We start from the raw sequence: 19,360 nt of genomic DNA on the forward strand, positions 1-19,360 counted from the left end.
AATCATGATATATATATATTTAAGTGGCAAATTTTCTGACTGCCATAATACAGTGCATGCTATTGGTTCGAAAAGAAGACTCGTGTTCTTAAGAACACGAAGAAGAAGAGTTTTCAATTAAATTAAATAGTTTTGGTTTAAACTTACTTCAGCCTTGATTTATAATAATAATAATAAATAATAGTTCCCCTATATGTAGGTCCACTGCTGCGCACAGGTCTCCTCTCACAATGAGAGGGCTTGGGCTTGCCCAATGCTTATTGGAAACTTTACATATAGCGTTAAATTGGCTTGTAGTTGTGTACAGGTTTCCTTCGCCGAAAAGCTCATGGTAAATTTCAAGTTAAATTTCGCACGTAAATTCCGAAAACGACTACTACCAGTTCGGATTGGAACCACGATCCTCTGCTTGAGAGGCGGTAGGTCAACCATTAGGGCGCATTCATTCGACACGAATTTCGTCGCGTTCATCCCGCGCGGAGACCGCGTTGCCGCCGCACAGCGACCGCGTGAATGTAACTGTCATGGCAAAATACGCTCTATTTATTTAGTTTTTACGTTTTAACTTATATGAGCGTACCGGGCGGGGGGGCGAGACTGGCTTGTGTTTGTATTATTCAGAGGAATTTAAATATTATTGCCTAGTAAATAGAATTCAGATTCGCCATTAATGAACACACGCCAGCACATCAAGCTACACATTGACGTATCTTGTTCCGTTGCACTGGAGGCGATTTTCGAACAAAAATGTGTAGTCTGATGTGCCGTTGTCCGTACATGAGAGCGTGGTAACTGGGCGGTCGGCGCGCGGCAGCCGCGCGAAATCTTTCGCGTCGTGTAACATATAAATCATGTAATTTATCAATGAGTTATTTATAATCCATACGTTTTCCCGCCTAAACCACTGAACTTTTGATGAATTTTGGTATAAAGATAGATGAGACCTAGCAGAAGCACATAGTTACTTTTTGACACAAAAATAAATTTTAAAAGAGGTGAAATAGGGAATGAATATTTGTATGGAGAATCAATTATTTCTCAATTAAGTAGTACAGTACTTAAGCTACTCTAAGTACTTATTACGAGCACCAGCTTGTCATATTAATATATAAAAAGGTAGAAATACAACGATTAGTGAAGAATGTCCGCTTTTTAATGCTAAGCAAAATCGTTAAGACGTACGACTCAGCAATTAGTGACGGAAGAAACAATATTAGACATTGTTAACGCCTTATAAAATAATGTAAAATTACTAAATTGGTTTAGTTTATTTTAAGACATTAGAAGAAGCGGGTCGGGAGCGCGCGGACCGCGGGGGACAACAAAAATGCTCGAGCCACACTTAACAAATGACATATGGTGAGAATGACGAAATGACACAGGGTGAACCGAATTGAATTAGTGCAAATTCCTCATGCCAACGCACTTAACAAATCTAGTTGTCTTTTGTTTGTATTGTATTGTATTGAAATGAAGTTGACTATTGAATTCGTCTATTCAAATAAACTCAAAATAGACAGACGGTCAAATTCCATGCAGATCACATTATTTTCTACTTTAATTCAATATTTTTATATGATGTATTGTAATGTAATATATTTTCGAAGTTTTGTTTTAAACTTCGGTAAAGAAATTCTTTAAACATAAATATTATTAAAACTTATTAGCATCAATTGAGAGCGAAATGTTTTACAACATCTCTCGCAACTCCCTTCCGGCACATGTCTTCCCTCTCTCTTATGATATGGGGTCCTTCAAACGAGGCGTGAAGAGGCATATTGTAGGCAGGGTGGAGGTGGCTAGTGCAGTGAGGGTTTCACCGCTGCACTAGGTTCCTTCGCGTTTGGATACCACTTTCCACTTAACATCAGTTGGAGTGGAGTCATTTGCCTGTCATGTATAAAAAAAAAAAAAAAAAAAGTCTTTACGCAAAACAGTAAAAAAGTAAACCGTACGAAGCTTTCTTGTATATTGTATTCTTTAGACTTGTACACATAAACAATTCATGTTTGTTACCAATATTACTAATAATCTCAGACCAGAGTACTAAAAAAACCGACCTCAAAAGTCATTCATGCCCTAGTGTACCACCCTTAGCTGTAGAATATTTTCTTCAAATTTAAATGGGATCACTACTAAGGTACCTTCTTCCCAACAGAAAAGAATCATCAAAATCGGTTCACTAATCGGCATTAGTAGAGTTATCGCGTAACATACATACAAAAAAAATTGAGAACCTCCTCCTTTTTTTGAAGTCGGTTAAAAAGCAAGAAGAATTATTATTTAACTCACATCGGCGTAATTCAATTATCCAACGTTATTAATTATAATCTCGTAAAAACGTTCAATGGAAACAATAGGGAAACCGAATAGTTGAAGATTACCAATGAACTGCGCGCCAGTAATTAAACGGTAGAATTAATCTGTCAATTTAAATCGGCCTATATAGTCCAATCCCTACTGAGTTTCTCGGCTCAATGGCACCACGGAGTCTTATAAATACATTAGAATCCCGAACTAATATGAATTTAGCGCAGTTGAAAGAAAGCTTCTTATAGCGTGACAGCGGTTAATCATTTTATAGTTGGAAATCGAAAAGAGCCTCTTCCCAATTAGTGATCCTTTCGATGTAGAAACAAACCACGCCGAAGGGTTCTTGGAATAATAAACAGTTGATATGCTGTGTCAGGCTACCAAATGTCATTTAAAATTTATTCTTTTTCCCAGTATCTTTATGTTTATTTGTGATATACCGAGGACACCTTAAAACCCACTTTATTGTTTGCTTTGTTGTTTCAATTAATTTCTAAAATATTAAAATTGGTAAATTTATAATTACTTCGCCGATTTTAGAAATAGAACTTTAAAAAGCTCAACAGAGTAATTTTCAAGTTAATTATCTCTACCGTCAGTGGCCATTTTTTATTACTTAAATATTCTAGAATCTAGAATCTAGTCATGAAGTAGGTATTATTTCATATTCGAGTGTAGTATTCCGAAATATTACTTAACATTTCAAGATAACATACTTGAATATTATGTAATAAAAATTGCCACCAAATGTAGGTAGAGAAAACTAACCTGAAAATTTCCAACCAACAACTAGAAGACAACACTGGGGTTCAAATTGTTTGTTGTTTCTAAAAATGTTTGGTGCAGTTTTTCTGTACTAAATGTTGATCCCCTATCGAGTTAGTCAGACTTCAGTATCACAGATCAGGAAGAAGCGGAAGTGTATTCCAAGGCACAGGACACTCTTCGTAGTAATATTTTTTTCAATAAATACTACTAATATAATATAAATACGCGTTTTGAAATTTAATCCGACTGAAATATGTTCATTGTGAAATTGTCGGATATCAATGTTTGTCTGCCTCTACGTCACGATTCTAGGCATACAGATTGTAAATTAATACCTCTGTTTGTGACATGTTACAATTAAAATAGAATACACAGATATTAAAATTTATGAAACAAAATAATTATATAGTAGGTAATTGTAATCAGTCAAGGTTTCATTTCGATGAATTAGGAAATGCAAAATCGATTTAATTAATGATAAATCACATAAATGCATCACACCCTGTAGTTATATACAACGAGTGAACGTTAGAAAATTTAATAAAGTTATTGAAATAATAAATGTGATATATTCTCCGAACTCTGTGCTAGAGGATTTAAGATGGTGTCGGATGAAGAAACACGTAAATTTACAATTATCTATAATTTTAATAGGTATACATTGAGTAAAGAACTTTGAATTCTTAATGTTCTCATGATAATGCAGAAATGTACGCGTTTGTTATCCACTATTTAGACTGTTTCATTATTAAAATCGGTTAATATTTGAATTCAACGAGATTATTGTTATTTTGTGCTTATAAGTTTCATACGCATCTATGTACATGTTGTGTGCAAGGTTATCAATGAATTTTAATTTTTTTATTATTATTGACGTTGGTCATTGCAGAATGCCTTCGATTGCAACTCGAATGTTGTGATTTATTAATATTAATTTTGTTGTCGATGAAATGTAACAAAAGATTAAGTTACAAGGATGTGTGCGTAGTTGTTTAGCGTGATGTGTTGGAAGCAAAGTCATGGTTCCATAGTTTTAATTAGTGACGCCATATGTGCCGGCTCACGTCGCGGGGGACGTCCCTCCCTTTCCTTTGCCACCTTGGTGATAGTATAATTATCTCACTTTAGGACGCTTAAACTTATAGTCCAGGACATAAACGAACTACTTATTATTTATTTCCTACTAAAGTTGTTCTACAAAATGGGACGCGTATCGTGGGTTTTTTTGCAATATGATTCTTCCGTAGAACAAAGGCGTATGTGTAAGACTGTTCATTCTCAGAACATTGTACATTTCGTTCGTTGTTTTTCGCTGTGGGTATCAGATCGACTGTTGTTCGATTTTATATTTCCGAAACGAAATAAGATATAAAAATTCTGAAAACCCCTATAGATTGGCCTTATTTTGAATAACGAGATTAACGAGAGTATTTCCTATATTTTCGCAGTATAATCACATCAGACTCTGTTCTTCGGATGAGTCGAATATTTGTAGGTTTGATTATAAAGTATTGAAAACATGCTGTCAGATTTTAAACGCCAAAATTTTATAAGCCGTTAATAATTTTCTGTAAAAGGTTGATAGTAACTGTCGGTTCGCACCTGAAAACACATTTAAAAACTTATCGACTTAACTAAAAATAGAATGTTCAGCCAATGACAGTCTGCTAAAGTGTTTGTAATATTTTATTAACTTACCTGTACGATATTATACCGGTATAAAAGACATCATAAATTACAAATTGTGCAAAATTTTTTCGAAGACGATTGATAGGACAATACATATTGAATGTACACGGAACACTCTAAAAAATACTAGTGTAAAATCTAGTGCCTGACCATTGTGTGGTCAGGCAAGACAGACAAGACGAGACAAGACAAGACAAGAGAAGATAATACACATCAAGAGAAGAGAAGACATCATAATAGGTAATCTATTCGTAGAAAAGGAAATGTAATGGTTTCCGCTGAAGTTCATTACTCGAGACAGGCCATCAATGAAGAATAACACGGGCGCTGTGTGGGTTACTGTTTAAAACGTTTAAATTTGTTGGAGATTTCGTGGAATAACAAGTGAGAGATGGGTGTCGTAAATGACTTGATGACCCATTAACTAATTCGTCTTGCTGAAAGAAGTCGTCTGTGCAGGGCCTTTATTATTGACTTGTTCAGAAAAAAGAATAAGTAAATAATTGTAGTTAATTTAATTTGGTAAGACAAACTCTAGACGTTGCCAGGGGCAAACGAGGAACTGATGATATCAGTTAAAACTATTTATTGCACACTTCAATAACTTAGATGTAAACACGTGCACTCAAAAGCAAGCCAGCATCTCGTCAATAACCAATCACGGTGTTCACCAAGGGAAAACTAGTTGCATAGCATCTATGATTCCACGAATTGGAAATTGGTTCTAGTCTCGAAGAACTTTCAATCATAGTCATGATATAATTTCGTCAAGTCAGTCTTTTGTCATACTACTTAATTAAAGTGTGCCCATTTACCCATCGTGGTCGGAAAACTATATTTACATTTCATTTTCAAAGTAGCGTTGAGGTTATAAGTCGGTTAAACTTTTTATTAGTATGCGTTATATGAAAGCGCGTGCAGTCACTCTGGTTATTGGAACTAAACTGACCTGTGTCTCGGTGACATTAAGCATCTTTGCCATTTCGGCTCGTTCACCAGAGGAAAGGTACTTCTTCACTTCGAACAGTTTCTCTAGTTCAAAGATTTGTCGGCCCGTGAAAGTGGTCCGTGCCTTCTTTCGGCGCCCTGCACCAGAATCCTCCCCTTCCTCACTTGTCATTGAACCTTCACCACCAATAGGTGAGCGTGCGTCATCAGTGGACTTCTTGCGCTTAACAAGCTTCGGGTCTGGAACAACTACGTGGACGAGACTCGCATTAACGCATGGTCAACACACATAATACTACTACTCGGACGAATGTAGCACTTGTATATCCATACTACAAAGTATCTTCATAGTGCTATAAAAACAAACAAAAAAAAATTAATAAAAATGATAACGTAAAAAATGTAGTCGTATTTAAGAAACAATATAACGACTTTTCAACTTGAACTGTGTAGTAGAACTATTATCTTTTAGTTGAGTAGATATCTAGTTGAAAAGCTCAGATGATTGTCCGACGAATATAATACATTTAGGTTGTGTTTCCTTTCTCAGAGCTAATCTCGTTCTGCATTGACGATTTTGTAAAAATTAAGAAAAATAAATCATGTTAAAACAATAAAAATCTGATTAGAACCTAAACAGCTTCTTTTATATAAGATAATTATATACAAAATGTAAAATCATAAAAATAGTAAAATGTGGATGCGGCACGTACGCATTTCATTTTAGTAATTTTATATTCTTCGTTTGCGTAGCACTACAGCAGCCAGAATCTGATTTTGTAGATTTTCTCCAGGCGCACTTAATCCAAATGTTTGCCTTCTATATCTTTGGTGAAACCATTCCAGATCGGTCGCAAGTCTTCTGCTCCTTTTTGTTTAAGTCGCATACGCTTTTGGATCAATTGCACAATATTATTTTGTTTTTGACATGTGAATTGAAAGATAAGACGATCAATACACAAAGATTGAAGAGACCGCTGCCGCGAGATTTAATATTATTGTTAAGATTATAGGTAATTCCAGCAATGTAAACGTAGATGGCACGAGGTTTGATACTCATTTGCCTATTTGACAGATAAATGACAGCTCAGAGCGAGCTTGCCAACTATAGAAAATTCCAAGCCGACTATTTTAATTGCCGAGTACAGGCTAAAGGAGCGAATTAATTGCGATTGGAGCGTGCCCTCGTATGAGTAGTCTTCTTCTGACTAATATATCGACTGTTTACAACATTAATATCGCTTAATTCGACCGCTCACACCCCGCCGAAGCGTCTCCATTCTATTTCAGAACGCATTCATAATAATGCCTTTCGTATGTGCACAAACAAAACTAATTGGGACCGATATAACCAAATTTCACACCAACAGTACCTATAATTCAGTCGAGAGAATGCGATTAAATCGCTACATTCAAACCGGTCCATTTATTCTACACAGTCAACATTGCAAATGCAATAATGTAGCGCGAAATATTGTTTCCACCAATTTTAGAAGAGTATTTATGAGGAGACATGGCTCTGAACGTGCGTCGGGGCTTTATTAGACAATCGGCAGACGCAACTATTCTCTAGTGCGTCATGCAATGATGAACCTAAGAGTAAACATCGCGAAAATTTAAGAGACAGGGAATGAATGGAACTAAACCGTTTAGGTACTTTTCGGAAGAATTATAGAAAGAATTTTAGTTTAAATAATTTTATTCTAGAATTCCATGGGAATGCGTATGGAGTTATTGGGTAGTTAGATTTTCCGTCGTAGACAGAGACGTAATTAAAAGAACATATTCTATCGTTTCCTTCAAAAATCTAATTTTGATTTTGCTGCATTTCATTGCAGGCAACTTTACCACATCCTCACCTATTTCTACCATGATATTGTGTTCCGGTTTGAAAGGCACAAAACAGACACAAAAGACGTTCTATGGCCGACAATAAAGTCAGGATATTGGGACCCTTCCATAATATAGCAAATTTCCATAGACGGTGGTAACAACTTTCCAACAGGTGGACAATCTGTCTGATCGACAATTCTAATTTCACGTACAAGAGTAGGTACATTGTATAAGCCAATACAACAAGCTTTTAGTGCTTGTCATTAACATGTTATTCTCAACAAACCTTTCACAATAAACCAACAATTAAAAAAGTATAGTCAACTAAAATGTATAAACATCTTTAAACTAGAGACTGAAAGGACACGTAACGTGGGCTTCGGATATAAAATGCTAATAAAATACCACTAGAATCAATAAACGCCGTTCCGAACCACGAAATAAAACACTAGGAGTGTATTCGTACTAATGTCGGTTAGATATACAAAGTGAGGAAAGAATAAATCTCTTCTCAAACGATCGACGCGAGGATTATTAGACGTAGGATATGGCACACCTGCAACTTAAACCGCCTGTGGGCTCCTTTACATAAACGTCCCTTCTGACACGCCCGCGAGAAATGCAAAAGGTTGAAAGCGATAATTTGTGATTGCTCCGTTCATTCATACTGACAGTTATAACAGATATATTATAATATTATATCAGTAGTACTACTACCACTTTTTTAATTGGCAGCTAATTTTACACTTTATTGTCTTACACACAGTAGATTCATGGATGAATTTGACCACTTGACACTTTTAGGTATTTGAACAAATGATACAAAAACCTACATGCCTCGTTTTAGATTCTTATAACTGAATACTTGAATGAACATTGCACTCGCAAAACATCACGACCAATTAATGGTTAGAAACGTTAATACAATGGCATAATCAACTAAAACAACACTGCCCCATTCTAGTGAAGCTGTAAAGGCGACCGCAAACGCGTGTCGGACTCGCGTAAATTACGCGACCAACTTCAAAAGATCACTTCCTGCTTTATAGCGATACACTACAGACGGCCACTCAATTTATTGGACTATTAACAGTGTCCGGACCTAGATCCATGAACTGAAACGTCGGTCACATTAAGACTCATATCGCATCTGTAAACGACACATGGAACTTATCTCCATTTCCTTTGCATAAATACAGATCGATTAAAGTAAATACTTTAATAAATAATACTGAAATTACATGCACCCAAGTAAACTAACAATAGACGAAGTGTTAGACTGATGTATAAATATTCAAGCGCTTTCCAATTTCAGCATTCGTAATATCGCTGCCTTTATACCTACCAATACAACCATAACAATTAGTAATAACGCAAAAGTGCAGGGTACTATGGTTTTGAACTAAACATACAGCGACGGACAGAGCAAGCGAAATTTTGTCATAAATGAATCACCCATAACTCTTACTTCAAAAACTTTACTCACGTAATTTTTTTAAGGAAGAAAATTTGTGTTTTATTCACAACAGAGTTTCGCTTGCTCTGCTGATCTATGCTGGCAGTATGTTTACTTCAAAATCGTAGTATCCTGCAATACTGCTTTATTGTACAAAGGCAGCAACGTATGCGTACAAAGTATATACGTACAAAGAGTATATGTAGAAATCTCTCTTCGTTTTCTGTACCCACCGCGCTTAAAACCACTCACTGTCTATGTAGGTATGCAATTACAAATCACGATTTGATCCGTTTCGTAAACACTTGACAATTATTCACAGCGCAATTATAACTGTGCATGTGATACAACAAGAAATACTGTACACGTGCTTATTTTTGTAATGTACGGAGTTATACCTCGCGATGTAATTATGTAGGAGACACAGGTGCATGAAATATGAATCATTGATGTTGGCACCATCTTATAAGGTTAATTGAGGTCATAAATAATTGCAAATAAAGTGGCTAGTTCGTTTGAACATGATATTTTTATGTGAAAGGTTCTCTGAATCATTCCTAATGTTGTTATGTGTGATTCGGCAATGGTTATTAACGTTTAGGTCTTCGGAGTACATAGTTGTGGCAGAAATGTTGGTGTGATGAAGCAAAGTTGCATCTAATCCAGGAGCGTGTTTAATGTGATTTATTGTTGTCTGCATCGGTCGCGCAACCAGGAGCAGCGAAGATTAAAGCAAGCGACGTGCGACGAAAGCCCACGGGACCAGGCTTAAGTATCGCAAGCACTAAATTTAGCTGCCTCTAGAGTTCAGACTAGTCACTTTCCATTATTTATTTTATAATGCACGCGCATTATCCCCGGGCAATAATATAAGTTCGACCGTGTTTGATGTATTTCAATAATTTACTCTTCTTTCACTGTCGTTTTAGGTACAGACTTTATCTACTGTCATTTGTGTACTATTAAAAAAAAGTAACTCATTCAAATCGTTTCGATTATTTATTATATTGAATACTATTACAGCCCAGACGCGGCGAATTGAGCTTGGTATTATATTTAGTATTGCTGGAGTAAACCTAGTCTAAACAAGGGATCCGGAATGTGATCAGCGAATTAACCCATCGTCGGTTTGCGCGTGAGCAGTGCACGCACACTGCTCACGCGCAGACACATACATAACACAATCGTTTCAGGGCAGGGTTACGCAATGCACAATTCCAACAATCACAACTATGATTAATTCTGCTAAAATTCAACAGTTCACTACATGTGTAACAAGAGAAAAAAATATGTATTATTGTTTGAATTTATAATTTATAAGCTGCAGGTACGAACAACAAAAAAGTCTGAATAAATTATCGACTGTACGCTTACATTAAACCCAGAATGACAGAAATTGGATGGAGAAAATCGTGCCTAATTCGTAATACTAAAATACTGTGCGCACGTAAATCGCCAACCCTACTGTCGATGGACGTCACAGCTGCAGCAGCCACTAGCTTATAGCTTGGACGTTTCACATTCGAATTAGTCCTTGCAAAATATACTTTGTGGCCAATGAGCGAACATAAAGTCTTTGATACGTTCAGATTAAGCTCGGTGCTGCATGTAAAACGATATGATTTGTTCTTTGCGTTGTAGAATGTAAATAAATACTTCTACACACACTTTACGATTAACACGGAATTATCGAATTTCATTATATAGTAGTTGGATATTGTAAAAGCAAATTCACGTACAATTATAAATTGTAAATAACATATCCTCATATTAAAAACATAAGTGTCCATTACGAGAAGGTCCTGTTACACGGCCTAAGAAAACAAAACCTTACACACTCCATCTGCAGTCATTGACTGCTATTTAAGGTTATTAATACGATACAACACGACGAGCATTTCACACAGGGAGCCTTTTCGACTAATTGACTCTAATTTACAGCTTAACCATCTCACAGTCTACACTTCATATGGTAGAAATTTCCTGGAATAGCTTATATAGATTGTAATGTTTGATAAATGTTAAGTTTAAATATATACCTGTTTGGAACTGTTCAGAAGCTGACGTATTGCTGTGAGCTGGTGCTGGTGGAGTAGCAAGCCCCCATTCGGACATATCAGATTTCTTCGGCATGGCCAAATTGAGAGGCTCGTCATAGTTTTGATATGTATATTGTGTAGGAGGCAACGGTTGTGGTGCAGGATTGTATAACACAAGATCTACAGGCTTTGGTGCACTTCTTTGGCCCAGCTGCACCTGGAGGTTATTTTTATACTCGTTATCTATATCTTGCGATCTTTCTGGCAAATCCGTTTGCAGGCCCTTTTCTTGTACATTTTGTATTTGGTAAGGACTTTTTAACTCGAGCTTCCTGTTTACATTGATCATCGGATCGCTGCTAGTTGCCGACCTCTGCTGTTCCTCTTGTATGAGGGTTTGTTGGAGATAAGTATGGTAGGGCCTATTTTTATCGATGAATGTAGGCAGGTGTAAAATTTTGTCAATAGAATGAGCCGTATGCCCTTGTGGAATATTTTCATAAATATAGCGTTGCCAGTTGGCTTCCTGAGCCTTGCGCAGGACGTCTTCATGCAAACGCATAAGCTGCGCGTGATACTCTTGCAATTGATAATTAATCCTAAGGCTAAATTCCAGCTGGGGTGATAACGTGACAGGATTCTCAACCGTGTTGGCTACAATCATCCCACTCGGGTTGATTTCTTCAACTCCTACGTCAATCTTTTCTTCTTCTACGGCTGTCATTCCGGGTAAAGCTGGTGCCATCGGTACCGTGGGAAGAGCGAAAGGTGGTAGTGGATTTTCAGCATAATTGTAGTAGGGAACTTGTAAAATATCGGGCTGATAAATAGGCCGTAACTCGCCAAGACGTGTCTCGGCCTGGTCCAGAAGTCCCTGCCGTACGAAATTATTGATAGGCTGCATCACTGAAGTAGAAATTGGATATGTGGTAAAACTCACTCTCCCAGTACCGACGTGGTTTTGTTCAAAACTCATGTGTTAAATTATTCAACCACAGTTGTACAGAAATAGCCTGTCATGTTTGTTTTTATGATTGAATTGGGTTTTAATAGCCTCTTTAGATTGATGTTCCTCTGAACGCGTTTGATGTAGAGAACGAGCTTTGAAGTCTGGTGGCGATGTTTTGAGACGCTTCCTGTAACAAACAGACGGTCAATTTGAGTCTTATTGAGTGAGTAAATGTGCCTTGATTGACTTAAACTAGAGTGCAGTGCAAATGGTCGTCCACTGGATCGTGGCTCATTTGTGTGAGTCGTCGTAGGGTCGTATTCTAGAAACTCTACTCAATACTCAAGTCAGGACTTGAGTATTGCAGTGAGCACTGAAAATCATACTCAAATCCTTGCCAATAGGGTCGTATTTCTAGTGCTTGAAATCATACTCAAGTCTGCTCAAATCCTGACTTGAGCATTGAGTAGAGTTCTGGAATACGACCCGTAGAATGTCAAGTCAATAATGGCCGGTACATCATATGTGTACACATGCTTAAATTACAATGAAATAACTTTTTTTACCTATTAACATGCAGTACTACATATTTTTGCAAAATATATTTTGTTTTAAAAGCTTTTTTGTAATGAAATTTATCGCAAAGATCTTAGAGGCCCTGCCTCTGTTCCCGTCATCCTGAGATACAAGTTGACAAGGCCCGTGTCCCTATAATTTCACCAGCACCCTTTACCCTTCCAAACCGGAACGCAGTAAAGCTCATATTACTGCTTGGCGGCAGAAGTAGGTAAGGTGGTAGTATTTCCCTGGACGATCTGCTATTAAAGTAAGGAATGCAAAAAGGTTTTAGATTTAAAATCGTGGCACAGAATACAGTAAAAAATTATCAAACGTGTAATTTACGAATAACGTATTAGTTTTAAATGTTTTTCTTATAAGATTTGGAAATAATACATTAAGGGTCGTATTCCAGAACTCTACTCAATGTTCAAGTCAGGACTTGAGTATGATTTAAAGCAATGAAAAACATACTCAAGTCCTTGCCATTACGGTCGTATTTCCAGTGCTTGAAATCATAGTCAAGTCCTGATTTGAGCATTGAGTAGAGTTCTGGAATACGACCCTAAGAGTTCGAAGCGTTACACTGGACGACTTATGAGTACCTATCGGATAACGTCGGGATCACTTACGCTCTTTATTTTTTATTCGCTTAATTATTACCATTTGAAGGTAAGTACTTACCTTCAAATGGCTATCCTAGGGGGCCTGGGATCATTATTTTGGTGAATGTATCATTCTTAGTGTTGTAATACTAATGTCTGTGCATCTGTCTCATGAATACTAAAAAATGTTCACTCATTGAAGGTCTTTACTCTTCAGTTAGTATAAACGATTTCTTTCAAATGTTGTATACAATAACTAATCGAGTTTAACACGCAAATTTCCCTGATAACATTTGCAAGAAAATGCAAATCGGACAATACGCTTGTATACGTCGTAAGACATTTGTAACTTGAGGAAGTCATAACTATATAGAGCAATATATCGACTGACGTCAATGCACACCATTTGTAAGCATAAATTGTGTTTAAAGATCATTATAATTACAACAATTTGCAACTGCGATAGACATTTAATAATGCTGATGCTAATAATTTCTACATGTAATACCATCCAAAAGCAATTAGTGAATTATTGATTTTAGTGTTCGGTTATTCAACTATGCGATTTAAGTATTTAATAGAACTGAAATTTATATGATTACGATTGATGTTTACAGTATTTTTTTAGCGTATTTGTTTTTTCAAACAAGCCAACGTTTCCAGCACTTTATAGGTCCCGAAACGTTTTAATTTATTCTAATTTCCATTATTAATTAATAATAAATTTAATTTAATAAAAATTCATATTGTTAAAATAAAACATAATGTAGCGTGTGTACGTAATTGGAATGTTTCTTTGTAAAATTAAAAATAAGGTATTTAATTAATAACTTTTGTAGCTATAATGAAAAAATAGGGTCGTTTGCATTAATATTAGACATGACTGTACCACCTCAGTCAACCGTGACCAAAATTACGCAATTTAAATCCGGAAAAATAGTTTCATTTCCTATGTGTAACAGTTGCGAAAATCTAAGAACTCGATATGTAAACTTGAAATGATTTTTTCATGAAATTATAATGAAATGGTATAAATAAATATTATCGTCAATTAACATTCATTTCATTGTAATAATGTTTATTGAAGCCAGTCACGGTATGACAAGGTCACTGGTTCGAGTCTAGACGAATCGAAGGAAATTTTCTGTCCCTTCGGTCTTTGCATTAATAATTATTCTATTTAATTTCTCATTTGTTATTTCACATTTTGTAATGTTTCTATACCTCTAGAAATTATGTGTATAATCTAAGCAAGATTTATTTTAATTTTACGTTCAAGGGTCTACATATTATAGCACATGACTGCACATGCTTCCTAAGATTTAAGATGTCAATTTACTCTATTGACGCCTGACTAGATAACTCTACTGAGTAACGGTAGACCAATGTCACTTTGAACATTTACAGATGATTTGGTCACAACACCTTTATGGTTTCAAGCAATTTATTTAATATAACGAATTCTATATAAAATATCAATATTAGAAGAAAAAGCGGCAAGACTGAATAACCGATAGCAATTTTTTTAAACACATAATATAGGTCTACGTTGTCAGGAGAGAGGGAGTTTAATTACCTAAAATGTTGTCACGCGGGTCTTATTAGAAAGTACGCTCGGTCCACTTGAATATATTGTAGAAGTATAACAGGGAAAAGGTGAAGGTAAGAAGAAAGGAAGGACAGGCTGTAACAAAAACAGGTAGGTATAAAACTGGTACAATAATATAGAAACACTTCCTACAGATTAGAACTTATTAGTTTATTATTGTGTGATTAGTCAACTACCCCAAAAGGACCTGTATTCGTATTATTGCTGCTTTTAGGCACGTAGGTTACGTGATTCTTCTCGTCTCGAGAATTTTGTATGAGTGAGAGGAGTGACGACGGACCGAAGCAGAGTAAGAATGGCGAAGAAAAAGAATTAGAGAACGATTCAAAATTTCAGAAATAAGTGGCCAGGAACCGGAGAAAAAGGTGATAAAAAGGTGGGATGACGGTGAATGAGGTCGCATCGTCACAGTGTGAATGTTCTCTTGGCGTGGACAAAGCCATTTCGTCATCAAAGCGTAAAAAAACTTGCGTACTCAATTCCGGTCACTCAGTATCAGTCACGGAAAGACCGTCCCGTTAAAGGAGAGGTACCAACTTGACATCATTGCCAATGGAACTATGCTATTACCGCAAGGGCTGGTAAGTTATGGCATAGTACACTTCCGGACACAAAATTCGAGCCACCTTGCATTTTTATCCTTAAAGGACTAGAACATAAAAATATAGTTATTAACGAAGAAAAAGTTTTCTCCAGTTCTTAAATTCAAATTTTCAATAAGGACTTAAGGAAAAAATGTTTAGTATACCAGTTTCAAAGCTGCATAAAAGCATTTTTGGGCAATTAAGCATTGTTTAAGCTAAGGACATTTAATATTGAAATAGCAAGGTGGCTCGTATTATGTGACCGGGAGTATATTATATAATAAGACAAGTATGTAATTCCGTACAAGCGTATCAACGCGGCTGTACGTGTACGCGGCCGCCGCATGCTGTGTACGGACGCAGAATCTCGTGATGCATTCGAGTTACATAGCTTTGGTTCATCTCATGTGAATGTGTGGATTATGGATTGATGGATTGGATGTATGGATTGTATTCTGATATGCAAAAAACTTATCAACAGCGCACGCGCTTGATAGGGTTCCGTAGTCGTTACGTAATTCGTATTAATGGCATTATTTTTGAAGTTCACTTTGAATTATGAGAAACGAAAATTATAAGAGATCTATAAAAATGCTATTTAAAAAAGAATCTCCCAGTGTCATTGGCAAACAATCCGCTATAATATACTTTAAAACTACTACTTAGTGTGATCTCGATTCTATTTGCATTTATTGCGAAAGATATATTTCTGCATATATATTTATTTATATTTTTAAACTTCTGTAAGTGATAACGTAATTGTTTTAATACTTTCGAAAGGAAATGAATTTAAACAAATCCTGTTCGGTGCAGTAAATATAATATACTCGATCGAGTATTCGAGAATATTTTAGTTACTCATCGAGTTTATAACCAGAAATATAGACGAAACAAGGGCCATATATTCCTGGTAACACATTAGCGATACAGCTCTTATAAATATCAATTCCCGTTTGCACTGAAATATAGACAGGCCTACTACTGACCTGTGTGTACGTCTCGGTATATTCCAAAAAATATTCTGTATTTATTGTGATAAAGATAATTTCTCTAACATTGCCGTGGTGTTCTATTTGGTGGTGTGGGAAAAATAGCAAAACATCTAATTACTAAACAAACGGAATCACATTTAATCGGTAATTAAATATTAAATATGTAATTTTTCAATTTTTGTCCATTATAGTATAGCTCAAGTTAAACTGGTCGATTTGCAGTGAAACAATTGACAACACCCTTCAATTGTTTCAAATCATTTATGCGTCTTGCTTCCACCTAATGCAACTCCCATTACATCATCTCATTCTATTCATTGGGCACGTGTTGCTAGTGTTGCACTGAAAAAATCATATTATGTATCGGTATTCGCAAGTATAATTATTACTGTATAACATTGACTTACAATTATATGGACGTCGGGTCGGCGCTAAAAAGTGTCCGCACTTGTAAGGCGCTAAAATCGTATATAGAGCGCGACACTCCGCTTTAGTCTTCATTTGTTCTACTGACAGCGCGATACTGCGATGACATTACAATTTAAATTTCGAATAGGTTGACTTGGGACATTTTTTTCGTGGTTTTTGTATTAGACCCGTCGTCCATTTATTTGTAAGTCAATGCTGTATAATGATTTATTTAAACAATCGGTAAAGTAAAAAATCTACATCTAACGTCGTCGTAGTTAAGTATTGAGCCATGAGTATAATGTATCGATTTTATAAGTATATCAGATCAGATTATGCATAAGACACACTAACTATTACGTGATAGATTGTCGTTCGTTTTTATTCCTCAGGAAAATTGTTTTTGTTTGAGAGTATATTTATAAATTTTACTTCTTATGGTCGTGTGGTGTTGGCCTAGTATAATATCACCCCATATCTTTCCATGAATATCTACACAACTAACATACTGCGATCACCTTGCAAATGTGGTGATTGTGCCAAGTCCCCGAGGAGTCCAGACTATTTATGGGTTTTGGGGAGACCCATGGGCAGTTAGTGTTGTGTACTGTCAGTTGTTTTGTTTAAAATACGTTGGTAACGAAAAAAACTTAGTGTTTTTGTATTGTTTTTGAAGATTTCCTAAGGATCCGGGCCTGAAGGAAAAATGGATTGCTTCCACGAGAAGGGAAAACTGGTTTCCAAGCAATTACAGCGTCGTTTGCTCTCGGCATTTCACAGAAGACTGTTTTTATACAGAGAACATTCGCCGCCGCTTATTTGATACCGCAATTCCTACACTACATATACCTGGAGCAGTAAGTGATACATATAATCCGTCTAATTTAACTTTATTAAACTTATATTATTTATAGACTCGAATTTTTCCCTTTCAGAGTAACATAAGTTCTGAACACGCTCCGGAAAATATAACTCCGATACCATCATCATCTCAAAATGAACTTTCACCACCTACACCTAGGGCAACTAAACGAAAACTCCTGCTACCGATCCTGAAACTCTTCCACAGTTTAATTTTCGGACCAAAAAACGTCTTTGAAGACGTGTTTTTGGGGTTGACAAGTCAAGTTAAGCATAAAAATAGAACAATTAAGGCACTACAAGAGAAATTACGTTACTATAATAAGAGGGTGCACCCGGGTGGTATCTTTAAAATTCATAATAAGGGAATTAGAGGTAAAAAAAATTATAAAAGCGATAGACGGCGACACTTAAAAAAAATTGGTGTGCATAATGAAGAAATCGTACAACGTCAATATCTAAAACACAGAACAGGGAAAATTGTAAAAAAAAATATTCGCCAGAATTGAGGAGTTTCGCTCTTACGATGATTACGATTTATATTCGACAAAAGTGTACAAATATGTAAGAAATACATTCATTACTTGCTCACTCGGAATGATTATGGATTCTAATAATTCTACACAATTCGAAATCGGTAAAAAAACAGGTAATGGTTATTTATAATGCCATATCGTCGCTTTACTTATCAAACTCGTATCTTACAAAACAAAGTAACTGAAATGCAAAAAATGCATTGTATATACATAATTAGAGGATAATTTCACATCAAGTTTCCTTCATATTCACACACTGGCTTTTACCTTTACTTAAAGTAATGCATCCAAATTAACATCCTTGATAAGAAATTTGAAATAAATAGAAATTCTTGCCACCTCCTGAATAATCACTCTTTATAAGTGTTTGAGAAATAAGATTTCGATAATATTATATTTGCTTGTCCATCTCTAAAGTATATTTCGAATTCGGGCTGGCCTACCGGAGCAGTTGTCATCAGTTGTCATTTGGCAGAATAGTTTCCAAACAAATTTAATGACATTTCGTCTCTATATCTGGTTATATATTCGAATACTCGATGGTTCCAATATAGAACATCATTTTTATATCTTCCAAATAGATTATAATTGAAAATTATCAAAGTATCATTAGCGGGATTGTTCGTTAAAGTTCTACCAATGATTTTATTTAACAATTCGTAAATGCATTAGTAAAAAGACTGAAAATATATTACTAAAGAGGTGTTTAAAATTATACTCCGAATATCAAAGAGCGGACGCATGAAAAGTAGAGGAAACGGGTTTATTAATTAGCACCCCATTTCATTTCAAAAGTAGTAGAGTTGTAAGTTTATTCGCAACGAGGTGCTTCCGACGCGACAGCGCGCTCGACTTTTTCGATAGCTTTGATACAACATTACCTTTCTTTATGGTAAAATAGAGATGTTTTCCCGACATATCTCTTTCTTAACTCAGTTGCATTATATATGTATGTTACATAAGTATATATAATTCCCATATTAATTTATATTTTTTGCATAAAAAATTAATAATCCAAATTTATAGATAAAATAATATCTTTTTTATCAATGACTTTCCACGTATAAGTTCTATTTTTCAGTTGGAGTCATGTGTATGATTTTAATGACATTACAAGAATCAAAGCGAATCCAATTTCTCAATAATCCAAAATCCCTAGGTATAAAAGGTATACAGCTAACATTATTTGCAGATTATCTGGAGAACTGCTCC

The 19,360-nt window shown here is 35.7% G+C and overlaps 1 protein-coding gene across 2 annotated transcripts in view; it reads right to left on the reverse strand.

Moving 5' to 3' along the window:
• Positions 1-19,360, reverse strand: part of LOC113239383 (homeotic protein labial) — a 66,413-nt gene that overhangs the window by 43,868 nt on the left and 3,185 nt on the right. For both annotated transcript variants that reach the window (XM_026476365.1, XM_026476366.1), the window contains 2 exons: positions 11,047-12,182; positions 5,720-5,967 (listed from right to left, as the gene is read on the reverse strand). In XM_026476365.1, coding sequence (XP_026332150.1) covers positions 5,720-5,967; positions 11,047-12,022 — 1,224 coding nt within the window. In that variant the 5' untranslated portion in view covers positions 12,023-12,182. The remainder of the gene's footprint in view (positions 1-5,719; positions 5,968-11,046; positions 12,183-19,360) is intronic.

The sequence above is a fragment of the Hyposmocoma kahamanoa genome, unplaced genomic scaffold (assembly GCF_003589595.1).
Source record: "Hyposmocoma kahamanoa isolate Upper Pololo Valley unplaced genomic scaffold, ASM358959v1 99879, whole genome shotgun sequence".
NCBI lineage: Eukaryota > Metazoa > Arthropoda > Insecta > Lepidoptera > Cosmopterigidae > Hyposmocoma > Hyposmocoma kahamanoa.